General features: G+C 40.9%; 3 protein-coding genes across 15 annotated transcripts in view; 2 read left to right on the plus strand and 1 right to left on the minus strand.

Annotated features, from left to right (window-relative positions):
* PMS1 (PMS1 homolog 1, mismatch repair system component) overlaps positions 1 to 138 on the minus strand; it is a 47,518-nt gene extending 47,380 nt beyond the window's left edge. Inside the window, exon 1 of the mRNA XM_055813144.1 lies at positions 21 to 138. The gene's annotated coding sequence lies outside the window, so the exon portion shown is untranslated. The remainder of the gene's footprint in view (positions 1 to 20) is intronic.
* Positions 77 to 7,497, plus strand: ORMDL1 (ORMDL sphingolipid biosynthesis regulator 1). Of its 5 annotated transcripts, XM_055813152.1 has the most exons (5): positions 90 to 211; positions 984 to 1,109; positions 1,750 to 1,930; positions 4,298 to 4,449; positions 5,934 to 7,497. In XM_055813152.1, the coding sequence occupies exons 3-5, from the start codon at positions 1,757 to 1,759 to the stop codon at positions 6,067 to 6,069; spliced, it is 462 nt and encodes a 153-aa protein (XP_055669127.1). In that variant the 5' UTR covers positions 90 to 211; positions 984 to 1,109; positions 1,750 to 1,756; the 3' UTR covers positions 6,070 to 7,497. The 5 variants fall into 5 exon arrangements, with proteins under 5 accessions (XP_055669129.1, XP_055669127.1, XP_055669128.1 ...); XM_055813154.1 differs by lacking the exon at positions 984 to 1,109 and having other exon boundaries at positions 77 to 211; XM_055813153.1 differs by lacking the exon at positions 90 to 211 and having other exon boundaries at positions 254 to 1,109; positions 5,890 to 7,497.
* Positions 7,498 to 7,549: 52 nt separating this feature from the next.
* OSGEPL1 (O-sialoglycoprotein endopeptidase like 1) lies at positions 7,550 to 14,687 on the plus strand. 9 transcript variants are annotated; one of them, XM_055813148.1, is made up of 8 exons: positions 7,550 to 7,716; positions 8,391 to 8,616; positions 9,274 to 9,661; positions 10,628 to 10,832; positions 10,916 to 11,064; positions 11,580 to 11,710; positions 11,858 to 11,929; positions 12,971 to 14,687. In XM_055813148.1, the coding sequence occupies exons 2-8, from the start codon at positions 8,405 to 8,407 to the stop codon at positions 13,062 to 13,064; spliced, it is 1,251 nt and encodes a 416-aa protein (XP_055669123.1). In that variant the 5' UTR covers positions 7,550 to 7,716; positions 8,391 to 8,404; the 3' UTR covers positions 13,065 to 14,687. The 9 variants fall into 9 exon arrangements, with proteins under 9 accessions (XP_055669123.1, XP_005241359.2, XP_027648037.2 ...); XM_005241302.4 differs by lacking the exon at positions 7,550 to 7,716 and adding an exon at positions 8,020 to 8,228 and having other exon boundaries at positions 8,380 to 8,616; XM_027792236.2 differs by lacking the exon at positions 7,550 to 7,716 and adding an exon at positions 8,020 to 8,228.
* The last annotated feature ends 3,701 nt before the right edge of the window (positions 14,688 to 18,388 follow it).

Below are 18,388 nucleotides of genomic sequence, written 5' to 3' on the forward strand. Positions count from 1 at the left end.
AGGGCCCCGGGCTGCGCTACCTGCGCCTCCGCGCCGCCCCCGCTCCCGCCGCCACCACCACCGCCGCTGCCGTGGGCGGTGCGGGCCGCCCGGCCCCTCCCCGCCGCTCCGCTCCCCGCCGCCGCAGCCCTGCCCACCGGGCGGCCGGCGGGCTCTACCCGCGGCCCGCGCTGCGCTGCTGCTGCTCGGCGGCCGCTGCGGCTCCGGGAAGGTGGGGCCGCGCCCGGCAGGCGGAGGGCGGGGGGCCGGGGGCCGGCGCAGGGGAGCAGGCCGCGGGGCGCCGGGCACGGCGCTGAGGCGAGCGGCGGGGCCCGGCTGGCCGGGTTCTGCGGGGGGCGGCGGGCGGTGTCCTGGCGACGAGGGGGCTGCCCGCCGGGCCAGGCAGTAACGTGGGGGGAACCGGGGAGGGGGCGGTGGGCGATGCCGGGGTGTGTGCCTACCTAGGTGCTCGCCCGCCAGCGGGGCTGCGTCCCAGGGGCAGAGCAGGCTGGCCTCGCCCTCCCCAGGTAAGGTGTGCCCTGCACACGCACCTTTTGAAACACTTTGCCACGAGTATGGATTAAAACCGGCGGGTTTGGTTTCAGCTTTGTGGCATCTATTTCTAGTCGGCAGCCTACTGTTCATATTGCAAAATATTTGGGTGTTAGAGTGCCTTGCAGCGCTGAGCAAGTATAAGAAACAAACTTCCTACCAGGAGCAAGCTGGTTTTGCTTGGTTAAACAGTGCTTTGGCAGGCTGGAGTTAAAAAGTCTCCATCCCAGTCCCATAATGAACGTAAATATTCTCAGAGATCATGTGAGTATGAAGTATGCAAAGATATGTTCTTTTATAACCATCGTTACAAATTCTAGTACAACAGGACGAGAGTGTCACCTCCAGTAAGTTCCGTCTATCTCCTGAGGAACGCAGGGATGTGAAATCCTTCCGTGTCTCTCCGTGTATGTCTGTCACTTAACGCTTTTCAACCTATTCGCTAATTTCAGCCAGGTTTGAAAGATGGAAATTTCTGTCTGAAAACTGACAGACGGGGACAGGAGGGAAGCCCGAAATCTGCGCCCTGCCGCAAGCAAAGCAGGCATAGGGAAGTGGTTGACTCACCATCCCTGGAGGTATTTAAAAGATGGTGTGGATGTGGCACTTAGGGACAAGGTTTAGTGGTGGACCTGGTAGTGTTAGGTTAACGGTCAGACTCGATTGTAAAGGTCTTTTCCGACCTAAATGATTCAATGATTCTGTTCTGTGATTCTATAATTTAGTCCTTGTTCGTTCTTTCTAGTGGTAGGTGGCTGGGCAGTTGGTATATGCAGAATTCTTTACTAGCCATTACGTGAGCCAGAAACAGGAGGAAAATTGTCTGATATGGGAAGTGGTAAAGAACTGTGGATACTGTTATGGTTGGAGAGAAGGATTTAGAGGACAAAAGTTACAAAGCTTGGTTTCTTACAAGTTTGCAACTTCAGCTTCTAACAGCATAGCTTGATGGTTTGTGTTTTCAAATGTCCCTTCCGTAGCAAGCTTGTAGGTTTCAATTATTTGGGCTTTTTTTAAACAAACAGTTCCCCACAGCCACCTTGTACTGACTTCTCCGTAAGCCATGCTTTGACGATCTTGAGGTATGTCTTGGCTAATGCAGTGTGTTCCTTCCAGACCTGCTTACTTACAACAGGCTTTTCCCAAATTAAAAAATTGAATGTGTTAAGTAGTTCCCTGTAACAGTACTCTCAGTCTTCAAACAGATCTGTTTTATAGGGTAAAAATGAACGTAGGAGTTGCCCACAGCGAGGTAAATCCAAACACGCGGGTGATGAACAGTCGTGGAATGTGGCTGACCTATGCGCTGGGAGTCGGCATGCTGCACATTGTCTTGCTCAGCATTCCTTTCTTTAGTGTCTCTGTTGCCTGGACTTTAACAAATGTCATTCACAACCTGGTAAGTACCCTCTCTCGTAACAAAATTTTAGAAGTTTTTCATACTTGTTAATTTTAGTAGCAGGAGAAAAGAAAAATAGCCAGGCTGTATGGATAATGAAATCCAGCTAGTAAAAATACCATCTCTGCTTGGCCTATCCACAAATGAGTTTGCTGTTTACATGATCACTATGGGTTTAAATACAAGAGATGTGAAATACTCCTTACATAGTTTATCTATTCTTCTAAAAGGCACTTAATTAAGCAAAAGTAAAATCATGATGCAAACAGGCTTTTACAATGCTTTGTATATTATTAGAGAGCTGCGTTGAATCCATAAAATACCTTACATTTTTAGTTCTCGGATATTATCTGCTAATGTTTCTACATAGATCTGTTAGTATCCCAAAATGTTTAATTTCAGCACTTTGCCTGTGTATTTGGACAGAGACATTTGTGTTCTTTTTCTTCTCACTTTGATTTCTGGTCAAGCTAGATAGATTTTAGCTCAGAATTACTTCAGCATACAACTTTGTCACTAGACATGACATACGAAAGATCTTACTTGAAAGCAGTGAGAACGACTGGACTACCTTGACCCAAGCCCTGAAACCATTTGTCACTGAGTGGGTCGCGATTTGCACGGTAACTTCTGTATGCAAAAGGATTTGGAAGCTGAAGACCTTTACAATCTTTCTTCCTCCACTCCCCAGGATACTATAATTTTGGTGTAATCATTTAAAGTAATGCAAGTATGTATATTGGTCCTGCCAAGCTTAAAGACGAGAGGGCCGTAATCCAGCAGTTTACCTCATACTTGAGGTTTGCTACCTCAGCTTTCTAAGACTAAGAGCAAAGGAGTCGTAACAAAAAGATAGCTTCTTCCTTATTTAGGAAAATGATAGTTCACTTTAAAGGCTGAGGTTGGATAGTGTTGTCTTGAATCCTGTAAAAATTTTTGTTTTGTTTAAGCTTTTTAATTTTGTAGATAGATTTAAAACTAATAGGGGGATTATAAGCGTCATTAGAGCATTTTGTAGGTTATCTTTGACAGCATCAGACATGCCTGACTTCAGAAGATGTTGGCAGAGACAAGTATTACTAAATATTTCCCAAATGCCTTACCAAATTCATTGCAAGCAGCTATAATGACAACAGGGATGAGAGCATGCACTGGCAACTAGTTTTCTACTCAAACACTAGAAGATGAGTATAAACTGCTCTTTTGGGTATTTTAGCATTTAAATGGTACTTTTTTGGAAACAAATGCTTGAATGGTTAGACAAACAAAAAAAGTCTTGGATTTCCACTAATGGAAAACTCTTAGCTGACCTTGAAAGCATTTTTGGTGGTCCTTTCTGCAGATCACAGTGTGAAATAGAATATGTAGGAAACATTGGATCTGTCCCAAAAGTGCCTTTTTGGTTAAGTTATTAAAACTGAAATGATGCAAACATCACAAATCAAAGAACTAGGCAAGCAAATTCATTCTCTTAGGTTAATAGGCCTCTGGTTAGGGGGATATTCCAAGAAGAAGTGGAAGAAGAGATAAAGGGACTTGCAGAAATTTCACCTCTTTTACAAGAATTCGGAAGAAATGTGATTTTTCTATTTAAAGCTTTCTATAACGATTTCTGTATGTGCATGAGAGAGAGCCTGAAAGAAAGAAAAGGATGTCTTTGATATTTTATGATAGAGACGCTTGGTGTTGGCGTGCTCTTTGATAGAAAACAAATGTTTATTAAAACTGGAAGAGGGCAGACTGCCCTATGTGAAATCAGTGGGTCCAAATTTATCTTTTGGAACAGACCAGACATGGCATGCTCCCATCAAACAGAAAAAATCACAGATAAAGTCCAGTGTGGTTAAGGAGGAGCAGTGAAGAGATGGACTGATGGTATTCAACAGATTGCTGATCGTCAGCTTCTGAGTATATGAAGCTGGTGGGGAGCTGAGAAAGCTTTCAGAAGTTCTTGTAATATTGCCAGGATCCGTAGACAGATTTTTGCTTTGCTCAGACTCTATCTCATAACTCAATTAACACTGTGTTAGGAAAGTGGTAATACAAATCTGCAGCCCTAAACTTGTTACAGCGCTTGATCAAATTCTGTTGATTTCACACATTTTTGCCACGTAATGTAGAAGACAAGGCAGTGGACTGATGTCACATAGACTTTGGCTTTAATTCTGACTGTGCCACTGACAGCACAATCCCAGGCAAATCACTTCTTGTCTCTTCTTTCCTCTTCGATACTTTGTCATTACAGGCTAGCAGCAATTCTGGGTGAGAATTCATTTACTCCCTCTTTACAATGCATTGAAAAATGTGACAATTATAAAAAAAAATACAGCTAAAAGTACCACTGTATTCACTTTTTATTTTCCCCAGGGAATGTATGTGTTTTTGCATGCAGTAAAGGGAACTCCTTTTGAAACACCTGATCAGGGGAAAGCTAGGCTACTAACACACTGGGAACAACTGGATTATGGAGTACAATTTACGTCTTCAAGAAAATTCTTCACAATCTCTCCTATAATTCTGTGAGTTTGAAACTGTATTTTGGATTGAGTGAGTCATAAACCCATTATTTCAAAAGCTGCAACAAAACGGGTTGTAATTTACATTCTGAAAGTATTTTGTCTCTTTTTTTTGCTTGTTTGGTCTTACATCACAGAGGTAGGGAGTACATATTTACAGGCTATATAATCAACAGTCTTCCCTCCTGCAGCTTTTGACACTGGTTCACATGCTGAAGTCAAAGTTCGTAAACAGTTATTAATGGGGCAGGTTTTAAAGATTAGAAATGTTGTGAACTGTTAACTCTTGAAGTTCTTCAAGAGACTGGGAAGTCATAAATATTGACAAGCTACACTAATTGCCTTGCGGTCGTGGCAGCATTTATTAAACAATTGCGGCTTGTGAGTTAGGAGGGGCGTGGCAGTCCTTACTGAAGGGGGTCCAGGATTTTGCGTGTCACTTGCTTTGCACAGATTGCCTTCTCTTTACACTAGTTATGCAAATAGATGAGAAATTCTACACCACCTGTCTCTGTTGACAAAAGTATGGTTGTGTAACTAAAGGAAATCAGATATGCATTTAATAGCCAGCTCTGGAAAGTCTTTCTGTTCTTCCCTAAGGAAGTGTCCACTTGCATGGTGGGGGGAGGGAGGATCCTGCATCGTGTTCAGAAAGTTGGTGCGCAGAGGATAGAAACTGAAAAAATACATATAATGCTCAAAAACAGTCCTCTGTCTTCAAAGATGCCTTCTGCTTTCCAGTGAGAATTTTGGATTCGTAACATTTGGCTACAGTTCTCTTTGTGCGCTAATATTGCATAAGTAGTTGAAAAAACATCTCCGTTTTGCTGGGGAAAAAACCCCAAACCAACAATGCAATAGCCTCATTTCTGTGACTGGTGTTTGCAAAGAACAGGATGAAATTATCGGCTCAAAGTGTAAAGAAGTTTGTAGTGAATTGGATTTTCTGAGGCACGTTTCCTTATTTTGCAGCTGAACAGGTTGTGGACTAGCTTAAAAGAAAAATGGGCTGGAAACATCTGTCAGATGGGAAGCACTTTAAAATCGCGCCAGTCACAGATGTGCTCAGCATAAATGATTTTTGCACAAAAAAATTCAAATGCTTAGTCACTGAGCTTGCTAGGATAGCAGAACTGCAAGTATTTTGGTAACAGATCTTACACTGTTTAGAACCTGTATCATAATTCAGGCTTGTAGCTGCAGAAGTCAGAGAATCCAACCTGAGGGGCGGGGAGGAGTGCTGGAGGAGAATACTAGCTGTGAGTTGCTTTTTAGCACGTTGAGAAGTACTGGAAGAAGAGAATTGGTCCATGATTTTGCTGTAGATGTTCTAGAACCTCAGGTGAGATATTTAATACAGGAATAGATGGGTTGTTAACCAGTAAAATATCACTGATGACTAAAGCACTTTTTTCAGCTATGCTTTCTTTGTTTCTTTTTTAGACAAGGGTGTCATCAGCTCAGCTTGCTCCCTTTTTGCCTTGCAGGTACTTTCTGGCAAGTTTCTACACAAAGTATGATCCAACACACTTTATCCTCAACACAACCTCTCTTCTGACCGTGCTTATCCCCAAGCTGCCACAGTTGCATGGCGTTCGAATCTTTGGCATCAATAAATATTGAGCAGAAGGTCTGGCACAGAGCACCCCTGATGTGGCTACTGCTGCTCCCCAGGAGAAGGAAGAGAGTAGTCTGCTGTGCCGTGTATCTAATCGTATTCAATGAGAGATGCTTTTACACCTGAGATACAGCTCCTGCTTCCTGCAGCATTGTCTGGGATGGAAGCTGGGTTTATAAGAAGATGCCTTCAAATACTTAAATGTGAATTGGAAACCTCTAGAAGAAAGATTTCCATGAACAACTGGGCAGGCCCAGCTCTAAAGTGTAATCCCCACAAAGACTGTGTCTGTGCCTGGCTGACGCAAGTGACTTGCAAGGCAGGTGCAAACAGCTGAGATGGAGAGCAGCGTTTCACAAATACCCAGTCAACAGTAACGCAAACAATAACTTTACGTATAAATCCAGGATCCTGGATGCCAAGGGCTGGCGAGGCCGCCGTCTTAGATTAAGTAGCTAGTTTCTGCTGTATGGATTGTAGGTGGTTGTGCTTGTTATTGCATTGTAAAAGTTTGTCTCACGGTAAATACTGTGACAGGTAGCATAAACTGAAGGTATGCTTCATGCCTTACCTGTTCTTGTGATTTATTATTTTTTTTTTTATTTTGTCACAAAGACCGAAGAAAGTCCTTAACTGCCAGCTCAGGGGATTTCTACATCAACTTGATAGCTCAGTTTATGTACGCTTTTACAAGTCGCTGCTGTTGTGTTTATTTCATTTTGCTTACCAGGATACTGACTTTTCTGTATGTAGATGTGACATTCTGAAGAACTGAGATTTCTTTTAAGGTGTGGATTTTTGACTGTTTCCTCTGATACTTGACCGATGGGTTGTTTTTCAGTAGTTAAGAGTCTTGTAATGGTGGGGGAAAGGGTTGCTGCTGTCGTAGAAGCAGCTCTGTTATAGAGCAACACTGTCAGAACACGTAAGAGAAACTCTGTGTAGGTCGTAAATTAGAATAGAAGATGAACTAGACATAGGTGAGTAGGCACATCACATGGACTAACTGTATGCTTTTGCAGAAAAAAGGTATAGATAATTTGCATGTCTTGGAAATGTGGAGGAATGCTGTGGTTTAGGGGTGCTGTGTAATACAGAGTAATCTTGTATATGATCGACTCTGGAACTAGAGGGAGGTACATCTATAGCTCTGAGCACTGAGTTCTTGGAAAAAAAGATTAATTTTGAGGTTTACCATATGTCTGCCAGCCAAAACCGGTTCAGATTTAACAGAAGCCACCGTTTAAGACTTGGTTTGCATTTTGGTTGCAGTGACAGCCAGTGAGCAGGAAAAAATTAATAATAAAAATAATAATAATAATAATAATAAAAAAAAAACCAAAATAAAAGCCCACGGTGACATACTTCTTTTCTTGCTAAGTTGATGTTGTGGCTATTTACTTTATCGATAAAGATGCTGTTAAAAAAAGGTATTGAGTTATGAATTTATTTTATTTTTTTTTTGGCGACAGGAAGTAATTAATTCCTGCTGTTATTTATACAGGAAGTGCTAATTAATTGCACAGTGGTGACCCCCGCCAGGCCGTGGCGGCCCTGTGCGACCCCAGCGGTGTGTCCGAGCGGGCAGGGCCGTAGGGCACGGCGCCGGGGAGGGCGAGGGGCGGCTGCCGGCGACAAATCGCGACACGAAGGTGCGGTGCCGATAGCGGCTGCGCCCGGTGGGGCCGCCGGGACGCGGAGGCGGGGCCGGGGCGGGCCTTCCGCCTGAGCCCAATGCCGGCGGGCCGGGCCGGGGGGCCGGGGGCGGCCGGGGCCTCGGGGGTGGCAGGTGGCTTTAGCGGGTGGCAGGGGGCCTTGGGGGGTGGCAGGAGTCTTGGGGGGGGGGGGTAGCAGGAGGCTTTAGGGGGCAGGCAGGGGGCTTTGGGGGGTGCCAGGGGGCTTTAGGAGGTGCTGAGAGGCCTTACTTGGGGGGTGGCAGGAGGTTTGGGGGGGGTGCCAGGGGGCCTTGGAGGGATTCCAGGGGGCTTTAACAGGTGCTGGGAGGCTTTGGGGGGGTGGCAGGAGCAGCAGAGGGGGTGATCCTCCGGCAGCCGGGGGTAGGAGCGAGGGTCTGGCCTGCACCGCGCTTCTGTGGCTTGTGGCCCCCTCTCACGACTGCGAGCAGCTCCGGCTAGGTGAAGAACGATCTTGAAGCATGACTAAGGTAAAAGAAAGACATCAGCTCCAAACTCCTACATTATTTTTCTCTCCTTGGGGCCTTAAATATGACGCCTGGTCATTGATAACTGTAAAAGTAATGCCACCCCTTCAGAAAATCAGGCTTGATTCCCCTCCAGTAATAGCAAACTGTACAGTTCTTTTCCAGAGAGATTTTTAACCATGAACAGCGTTGCCAAAAGCCTTTTGAAATCAGTTCGAGACGGCCGGGCGGCATGGCTGAGAAGCAGCTCTGTTCTCTCTGGAAAACAGCGTTTTCGGAGACTAGTTCTGGGAATAGAGACGAGCTGCGATGACACCGGCGCTGCTGTGGTGGATGATGCCGGCAGCGTGCTGGGAGAAGCGCTGCACTGTCAGAAGGAAGTCCATGTACAGTAAGAATGGACTTCTCCAGGGGCTCTCGCCTTAGTAACGGTTTTGTTTTTATTCTTACTTGTAATGTCATCCATATAAAAGTCTTCTCCAGAAAACTAGGGAAGTGGGTAGGTGTAAAGAGCTGCCCCTCAGGCTACGACACATGCTGCTTGAGGTATTACCAAGGGTGAGGAAAGAAATACTGTGCATTTAACAGGTTTCCTCCAGTATTTTCTTTCAAAAAGGGCCAGATTACTTATCTAGCTTGAATTATAGATTAAATCATTATTACTGTTAAAACCACCAAATGTCTTGACTGGTTTTAAAGGAAAAGTAATCAAACACAGGCATTGGTGGCTGAATAGTGATCTCACTGTTGCTCCCACTATATGAGCTGACGAGGCGTTGTGTATTTTAAGTTACAGACATTTTGGAACAGTGTTGAGATACATTTAAGAGGTATGTGTGCCAAAAAAGGGCAAGTTACATCCTTTTCTGACTTCCCAGTGATGATTATGCTCTCTTCAGTGCATTGATGCCCTTTACACTAAACAATGTGAGAATGTACTAAGGAAACGGGCAGGACAAGGCAAAGTTAAGAGGTGTTTGAAAACTGTTTTTACACCGTCCTCTCTGTTACAAAGTACAAATGTATGGTAATGCTTTGTTTTCACTAGAGCAGGTGGAATAATTCCTGTGGTGGCCCAGCAGCTTCACAGAGAAAACATTGAGCGAGTAATAACAGAGGCGCTTGGTGTCAGTGGAGTTTCTGTACCTGAACTCGCAGCTATTGCAACTACAGTAAAGCCGGGACTTGCGCTAAGCCTGGAAGTGGGGCTGCAGTACAGCCTGAACCTGGTGAACAAGTACCAGAAGCCGTTCATACCCATTCATCACATGGAGGCTCACGCACTGACCGTCAGACTGACACACCACGTGGAATTTCCCTTCTTGGTTCTTTTACTCTCTGGAGGCCACTGTATCTTGGCAGTAGCACAAGGAGTTTCCGATTTCCTTCTGCTTGGACAGTCCATAGATATAGCCCCGGGTGACATGCTGGATAAGGTGGTATTTCCTTACATTAAGTCAATCTAGTTTTTTCTTGGGTTTATTGGAGTTACACTACATGAGGGTAGTGCTCTCGTCAGGGCAGGGATGGTAGTACAGGGCAATGTGAGCTTTATTTAACTTTCTTTTTCCTATTTTGTCTTAAATCTATGGTATTTCACAGGAGGCTGTTAAAAATCTAGGCATAGCATCAGTTGTAACATATGTAAACTAATTACATTTTTAGCAAATGGACAACATCACCAAAACTGGAAGTGTAATCGACACCTGTTATACAAATGAGCTGTATGAATCTGAGAAGATTAATAGTGATATTTTAAAGGATGCTGTCAGGTTTAAAACAATACATATTAAACCATTCCATACTAGTTTTCTTGTACAGTTTGAAAGGCCTGGTTTAGTTTTCAGAGGCACTCAGCTTTCTAGGTCACTGAGTGCAATCTGTAAAATCAGTCACTTACAGCTTCGTTCTCAAACACGAGCAGAGTTTGTAAACAGTATTTGTGTGTATGAATTAAGAAAAGTGGGGGAGCGAGTGGAGTCAGAAAGGGGATCGTTGAAAGAGGAAACCGATTTTGTTCCTGTTTATCTAGTAATACAGTATGGCAGTCCGTGTGTGTTTCCTATAGCATTAAAAATTGGGGAATTAGTTTCCTGCAAAATTCATTGATCCTCATGTTTCCCCAAATCTTATTCATATTCAGTTATATATATATATATATATACAATTACATGTTTACCCAAATGTATATGCAATTCTAGAATTGCATTTCTAATTGCTCCAGGAAAAAAAAAGGCCCAGCTGGTGTATGTCTTGCCTTTATTGTGCCTTGTTCATCATTTCACTTTGGATTGGATGTTGTGGTGTGTAGTTTTACTGCATGGCCTGCAGCGCAGTGGTGCAGTTACAGGAGGAATTCATTTAGCTCTCTGCTCTGAGTCTGTTGTTTATTCCCTCTGTAGGTAGCACGAAGACTGTCTTTAAGAAAGCACCCAGAGTGCCACGGCATGGCTGGGGGGAAGGCGATAGAGCACTTAGCTCAAACTGGGAACCAGCAACAGCACAAGTTCAGACCTCCCCTGCAACATTACCGTAACTGTGACTTTTCTTTCTCTGGACTTCAGAGCCTTGTCAATAAAGCCATTATACAAAAAGAAAAAGAAGAAGGTATTTTTAAATGAAGTAGGATATAAACCATGGTTTTGCTGACCTATAGTCAGGAAAACCCATTTGATCTTACATTTTTATAGGTATTCAAGAAGGTGAGATCCTGTCCTGTGTTAAGGATATTGCTGCTGCCGTACAGCATGCAGTGGCAGTTCATATTATCCAGCGGACGTACCGAGCCATGCTGTTCTGCATAAAAAATAGCATATTATCATCAAACAATGCAACTTTGGTAGGTATACTTTTTTTCCCTCTTTTTTTATATTTGACTGTATAAAATCATTTGAAGATGCAGGTGCATTGTACTTTCTCCCTTGATGGGCAAGGAAGGTGCCAGTATGTATAACATCGTTAAAACGCCAGGATTAAAGTAATAGTCATATAAATATTTACAATGAAGTCTTTCATAGTTTGGTTTTAAGCTAGAAACATATTTTCTTACCATTTAATTTGGCCTTCTGTAAGAATTTAGGCCACATAATTTGACCTAGTGCTCCCCAATACTTGGCAGCTGTTCTAGTTATAACATGCTTTTATTCAGGAATCCCTTTTAGCATAATAAGCTCACTTGTATTGTTTTCTACTATGTTTTCATCTTCAAAGATATGTATTAATCTTCAAATGTGTTATTTATTGCTGTCTTCAGAACTTCATCTGGTAACCTTTTTTTAAATAGGATATTAGTGGAGTGTGATGCATCGGTACTTTTGAGTTAATGCCTTTTCTTCTTTTTAAAACTGCTGTCAGGTTGTATCAGGAGGCGTTGCAAGTAATCAGTACATCCGAAAAGGTCTACAGACTTTGGCAGATACAAATGATTTTGCTTTCCTGTGTCCTCCTCCAAGACTGTGCACCGATAACGGTGTGATGATTGCGTGGTAAGAGTTGTTTCTCTTTGCATGTGTTTCTAGAATGTGCTTTAAAAGTTGACATCAGAGTCAAGAACTTCCATTTACAGTGACTGACCCATGCACACATATTCAGAGAGCTGTGACATGTTTTTACATAATCGCTGTCTTGCTTAGGAATGGCATTGAAAGGTTACGTGCAGGACTTGGTGTTCTCCGTTGTACTGATGGCATCCGCTATGAGCCAAAGTAAGTGACTGAATTCTTTATCAGTCTTTTTTTTCTGTTCACCTAGGCACTAGGGTCAATGGAAGTGAAGGAGGGGTAGACTAAAAAGAGTGGAAGCTGACGAGGAGTGTCTTTGTGGTGCATGTAAGCTTTGAAAGTTACCAGCGCTTCCTTTTCAATGGAGTTGTGAAATGCAAATGACTGTGCCTGGCATGGATGTTTGTTTTGGCTCAGAAACTGAACTTACCCTACGCTGTAACAGGTCAAAACACACTGTTACAATGTAGCAAGCTAAGCTGTAATACACTCCCCCACACATCCCCCCGTCACCCCAGATATGGATCAAAATGCTCCAAGTCAGACTGTGTATTCGTAATACTTAAAATAATGTAACACACAACATCTGATAATACTGATTTTTTTTCATGACTTGTTTGTTAAGTAAGACTTGTTCTATGTATCTAAGTAATCTTATGCTTAAGGCCAAACAAAATTCCAGTATTTCAGAAGTACCAGCTGGTCTTCAAATTGAAATTCTTTTCCCCTTTCCATTTCCAGGAAAAGAGACTTGGAAGGTCTTTGGGGAAAAAAAAATAGTTTTACAATTTGCACATGAAAAATGATAAAATACTCTTCTTCAAGAATAACTTGCATGTCAGTGAATAAAATACTAAGTTTTATTTGCTGTAGACTATACATTCCTGAAGATGAACACAGAGAGAGATACCTGTGAGTCTCTAGTGCATTCCTCAGAAATGCAAAATGAATTATCAGCTAAAATCAGAATCTAATGTCCCCAAACGATGGCTCTGAAATCACAGCTGTCTTTCCTAAGTTTAGAATGGCTACAAACATGAACATTTCCTCAGTGTAAAGATGTGTCTAGATGTGGCTTCAGATGGACCATCTTATGGTCATATGGCCTTACAGTGCAAGGAATCTGCAAAAATACTGAGATTCCCACGCTCCTTGTAAAAAAAAAGGTCTGTGAATCTGCACATTATGTGATATGGCAGTAACGTTGTTTATTTTTAACAAATACATAATTTTATTGTTTTCTAGAGCTCCCCTTGGAATTGATATTTCAAAAAGAGTTGAAGAAGATTCCATCAAGGTGCCAAAACTAAAAAAGAAGATAGGGTGGCTGGCGTCTTAAAAAGTAACTTAGTAAAGTAAATGCAACTATTAAGTTGCGGTTTCAACGTTGTTGCATTTACGGGCAGTACATGGTTTACAACTGCTGAAAATCACCTGCCAGAGAGATAAATGCTGTGTGGTATCACCAAAATGAGTCCAGTTAACTGTTCCACCAATATCTAGAAGTTGCAGATACTAAAACAATTAAAAAAAAAATTAAAAGTGCACTTTCTCATAAATTTACAGAAATTAACATCTACATTATTTATATTTTATAACTGATAAGACTCATATATTTAAATATAATTTAACAATATAATATATAATTCATAAGGTTTATAATTTACACTACATGTTAAAAAAATTTCATACCTTTCATGACTGAAAAGGTACAGAAAGTGAACATGAGAGCGCACAGATTTTCAAGGAGATCTGTCTTAGCTGTGCCAGTACAAATTAATTTTACCACTACCAATATTTCTGCTGCTGGTGTGAGAAGCCTATTCTTACTTATACAAAATCACAATGTTGGGTTATAGGGCTAGTGACTTAATTTTTCTCCTTTTTTCATAAACAGCTCAGTAAAACTAATCACAGTGTAAGTGAACTATGTTAGGATGCAAGTTCTGAGGTTTGATGTGAATAATGGGTTCTTTGACCTTGCTTTTGATAATCAGTATAATACACTTTTACATTATTATTCATTGCAGTGGTGTTTACTGGAATAAATACTTCAAGTATTAAGCACCTCTTCAGTAAGTTTTCTCATTCATAATGCATGTTTAAAATTGCCTCCATTTAAATACAAATAACTGCGGTTTGTGGCACAGTTATAAATGAACAAATTGCCTGTTGTTTTAAATGTGGAGGGTTTTTTTCTTTTAACCTGAGGGCAAGATGGAACAAATTAACAAGGTACATGCATTATTTTTTAGTCCAGTATTTAATTTTCAGAAGAAGGTTAATATCCCTCATTGAACAGAAAGCATTGGAAGAGTACATAGTATTTGCTTTTTGTAACGTAGCCTCTGGATTCTCCTTTTCATGGGATTTCAATTACAAGTAATTTACCTTTTGGTAATTTATCTGTATCATTAAGTAGTTTATCTTCTTGGTAATCTATAATTTAATAAATTTTAAGTATCACATTTTATAGGCCCTAACCAGCAGTACATTTATACACCTGGCTCACTGGTTTCAACATAGATTGAAAGACTGGCAAACTAACAGTGAGCAAAACATCCATATTACGCAATCTCTCAGTTATCCCAGTTTTTAGTGCTGGTCGTACCTTCCTTGGGATCAACAAGCCAGTCAGTCTTGCTCCTCAAGAGTCTCTCCCTGCGTCCAAACGTTCTGAACACTGAGGAGGAAGAAATCCCTACATAGCTGTGTTTTGCGATAGAAGAAATGCTGATAAAATCCAACACAGAATTCCCATTAGGGATGCAGCCTTATGAACTGGAGGTGCAGTGGTTCAATCACATCCCAGGCCTCCCAAAACTACTGTTGGTTGGCCCAGAGAGCTTCATTCTAATACCACAAAAACATTTTTGCATGATACTATAAATACAGTTAACAGATCACTATCATGTTTAATCTCAGTTGTGTTTGAGAGTTCGCACAGCAAAGATGATTTTTTTTTTTTTAATTAAAAAAAAAAATCCTTAAAGCTCTTCCAGAACAAGTACATGGAAACAATGCCCCAGGTAATTATATTAAAGACTTTTTGAAATATTTAAGTGGGGATGTCTTGTAGCAAGGAATTGGAAGTGCTGTCATGACAGTTTCCTGGCCTATCTCATTAAATCAAATCAACTAGATTACACAGTTGAAAATCTGTGCTTGGTGAGTAGCTATTGATGGTCTTTTGATGAACTGTGATTATAAAGCATACAAGGTCTTGAAAGGTTTGCCCCAATGTCTCATTCTGTACGTGGTTTTTTGATTTGTGGCTGTAATTGAAAGCACAAAGAGAAGTGGTGAAACTGCAGCTTATGCCATTTTGAGAGCAGCTGCTAACACTTCTGAAAGCCTACTTCTATGGTAGGCATGGGATAATCTTGTTTTTTTAAAAAAATCAACAAAATTCAGTAGACTAGTACACTTAAAGACTATACAAAATACTAACTACGAATAATGAAATAGATCTGTAGGACTCTAATGGAATCAAATCTAGTATCGATCAACAACATAGTGCTGAGAGACATTTGGTCTTTATTTCTTGTCTCTTACGTATTATCATACAGGGTTGGTTTGGGTTTTTTTTCCTGCAGTTAAGAAGCTACAACAATGAAGATGATACACTGAAGAACTCTCAGTCTATTAAAATGTGTATAAAACCAATGGTAGTGTTCACTGCAGGAAGGATTAAAGTATTTAGCTTAATTTGCAGAAAAAGCTTAAAAAACTGTTAGGAAAAGCTTTCTACTTTAAGGGAGGGGAGTAATGGAACACATTACCTATTGAAACAGATTCCTCAATCACTGCGTGTTAAGTGTTAAAGTAACTGTTAATATGCTTTGCAAACAATTCACTCAGAACAAGGCTATAAACTAGTTGTCCTCTGGAGATCCCTTGCAGCCCCCTACATGTTATAATGTATACAATATATACACCGTGTCCTCATGGCTTGTTAACCTTCCGGACATTACTAAAATCCATAGAATGTCATAATTTCATATCAGTTAAGGAGTCATTGTTTTTAAAGCATATTCAATAACTGTAGCAGTCAAACAATTGGTAAGATTTTAAACCTAAAAATAATTTAATCTTGAAACTCTACCTTCATGAAATATGTCTGAATAAGTTTTAGAGTAGTTGGTACAATTGAAAACATTTACTTGGAATGTAATGTATCTATAGCAAGACAAGCAGTTTTCTTACCTGAAATAATACCACCACCGCCTCCTATAGGACATTTTAAAGTTTTACAGTGCTCAAATACGGGAAGGAAAAAAACCTGCAACCACCTTCTCTGCTCGTTTACAACATAAACCTTGGGTTTATAGTGCTTTTATAAGAATATTTTCACATGCTTGAATTTAAAGCATCAAAAAACCCCAAGTTCTTATTTTGATGAACAATGATGTTTTTAATTTGTTTCTACAATTTTTTTTCATTATTTCCAGAAAAAGTAACAACATTATACAAAATAAATGGTTGCATGACATGTAGCCAGCAACCCTGTATGTTTGCCAGTAACTGTACCATATGCATAGAACTTTAACTAGTCTTTGATAGTGTCATTTAATCTGTTAAAAAATAAATATCAAACTGGAATCAAAATACATTTTATTAAGCTACAAAAATCTTACTCCTTTCAAACCTTCATAGTGTACTCAGCAATTTAAGTAAAAGTCAATCTGAAATCTGAAAGAACTTATATTATTTTTAAGACTAGACTATAGTATCTATATTACCGTGCACATTCCTTACTCCTTCCCATCAAATCCCATCGCTGGAACAGGGTACTGTTCTCTGCTTGGCATATCCACGTCAAACACCGAGCCTTATAGCCAGATGCACGACAGGCAGCCTACAAGGAAGCAGTTACTAATCGGCTGTAAGGATCATTTACATCAACACCCAGCTACTTACATCAATAAAATCACCGACAGAATTGCAGCTTCACGAGCCTTGCCAATGATGAGCAAACATGGAAGCCAAAGTACAATTCTGATTTCATGTCATGTTTGAAAGTGCTTTGCCTCTATACAGCTCATTTGCACATCACAGCAAATCAAACCTGTATCTCATGAGAAACATCCCTCAGGGAATAGTTTAGGCCTTCTCAGGTGGATGTTTTGATCATTACTGTGCCATCCAGATCGCGGGCCCAGCAGTCTCTCTGAGAATCTATCCTAAGCACTGTAGGTCATCTTTTGAAACCAGCCAGCAAGGACAGGGTACTAATTCATTCTTGCTACTTATTTTGTCAGACTTCACCAACGAGGCACTAGCAGTTCCCTGAGCTACCAAGTTTGACCAGCGGGTTGCCTCATCAGCTTATTCAGCTCTAGGGAACACTTCTGTCAGGGCTTAGCATTCTTCAAGAATATTCTCCAGTTTCTAAAATACAATACTTAAGAGAGGCTAACAAAAAAAGAGAAAGAATATTATTTAATCTAAAGCTAAACTAGTATTTGCAAGAAAACAATTACTTTCTTAAGGTCAAGATTAAAGGACAGTAACATTCCTGCAGGTTGCTTTAAAATTTTATATAATGTAATTTCAATACATTAAGTACTTTAAAATTCTGCCCTGCCCCACTGCCCCGCCTCCAAACCAAACATTTGGTCAAATAACTCTACAAATTATGGTAAGTGTACTATAAATAATAAATTACTTTCTTGTGAATAACTGGTTAAATGAACAATTTTGCCAACATTAAATTAAATGGTTTCTTTTTAAAACTACTACTTAAAACTATTTAGAAGCCTTCCAAAATTATTTCTTATGTCTCTCTACGTATCGGAGGCCTCTTAGTTTGGAAAAAGAAACTATTTGCCTGGGTACAAAAAGTACAAATTTTTTTCTTAGGGTCCTAGGTGACACGTAACTTCTAGGAATGCTCCAACACTAGAAACCTACTACAGAAATAACAAATAATAAACAATAGTTGCCTTTCATCAGCCTAATATTCCTCTTGGTCCAATCTCCACCTGCATTAGGGCGCGATGTGAGAACCCAATCCCAGGGTAAGGTACTAGGGAGTCAGCTTTCCTCAGAGCACCAGTAAGAAATCTGCCAGTGCCTTGAAGCAGTCTGGAACTTAAGATTTTTAAATAAATACTTCTTTACAGACTTGATAAATTATTTTGAAAATCTACTTACCCCCTCAGAGATAACTTTGTAGGAATATTATGCTTTGTATGAAAATGGGGGGGGGGGGGGGGGAGGTCTGCACGATTTTTCCTTTCTCTACTTAATTGGACAAACATAAAAACTAGAACTGTAAGGCACTGGAGAGCATGTATCTGTTTTTTCCTACATTAACTTTGCAGTCTTTCCATACACAATTAGAAAGACAAGTTAACTCAAGCTTTTCTTCAGAGGAAGTCCATTCACATTTCTGCTTCAACCCCGTGATTGCATCCATGCACTCACCCACAGTGTTTGGTTTTGGTTGGTGGAGGGTTTTTTTGGGGGGATTGGTGGGGTTTTTTGAGCCACTTTTTTGTTTTGCCTAAAAGAGATACTCCTTGATAGAATTACTTTGCAGCTTTAGAAGTAAAAATAGCAGAACTAAAGCTAAAAGGAGAGGTAGCGAGCCAGGGAGCCAAAAAGGGGCAAAGAGCAGCCTGGAGGGAGCTTCCCAGTTTCTCCAGAAGCAGAGGGAGC

This window comes from Falco peregrinus, chromosome 8, assembly GCF_023634155.1.
Source record: "Falco peregrinus isolate bFalPer1 chromosome 8, bFalPer1.pri, whole genome shotgun sequence".
Lineage (NCBI taxonomy): Eukaryota > Metazoa > Chordata > Aves > Falconiformes > Falconidae > Falco > Falco peregrinus.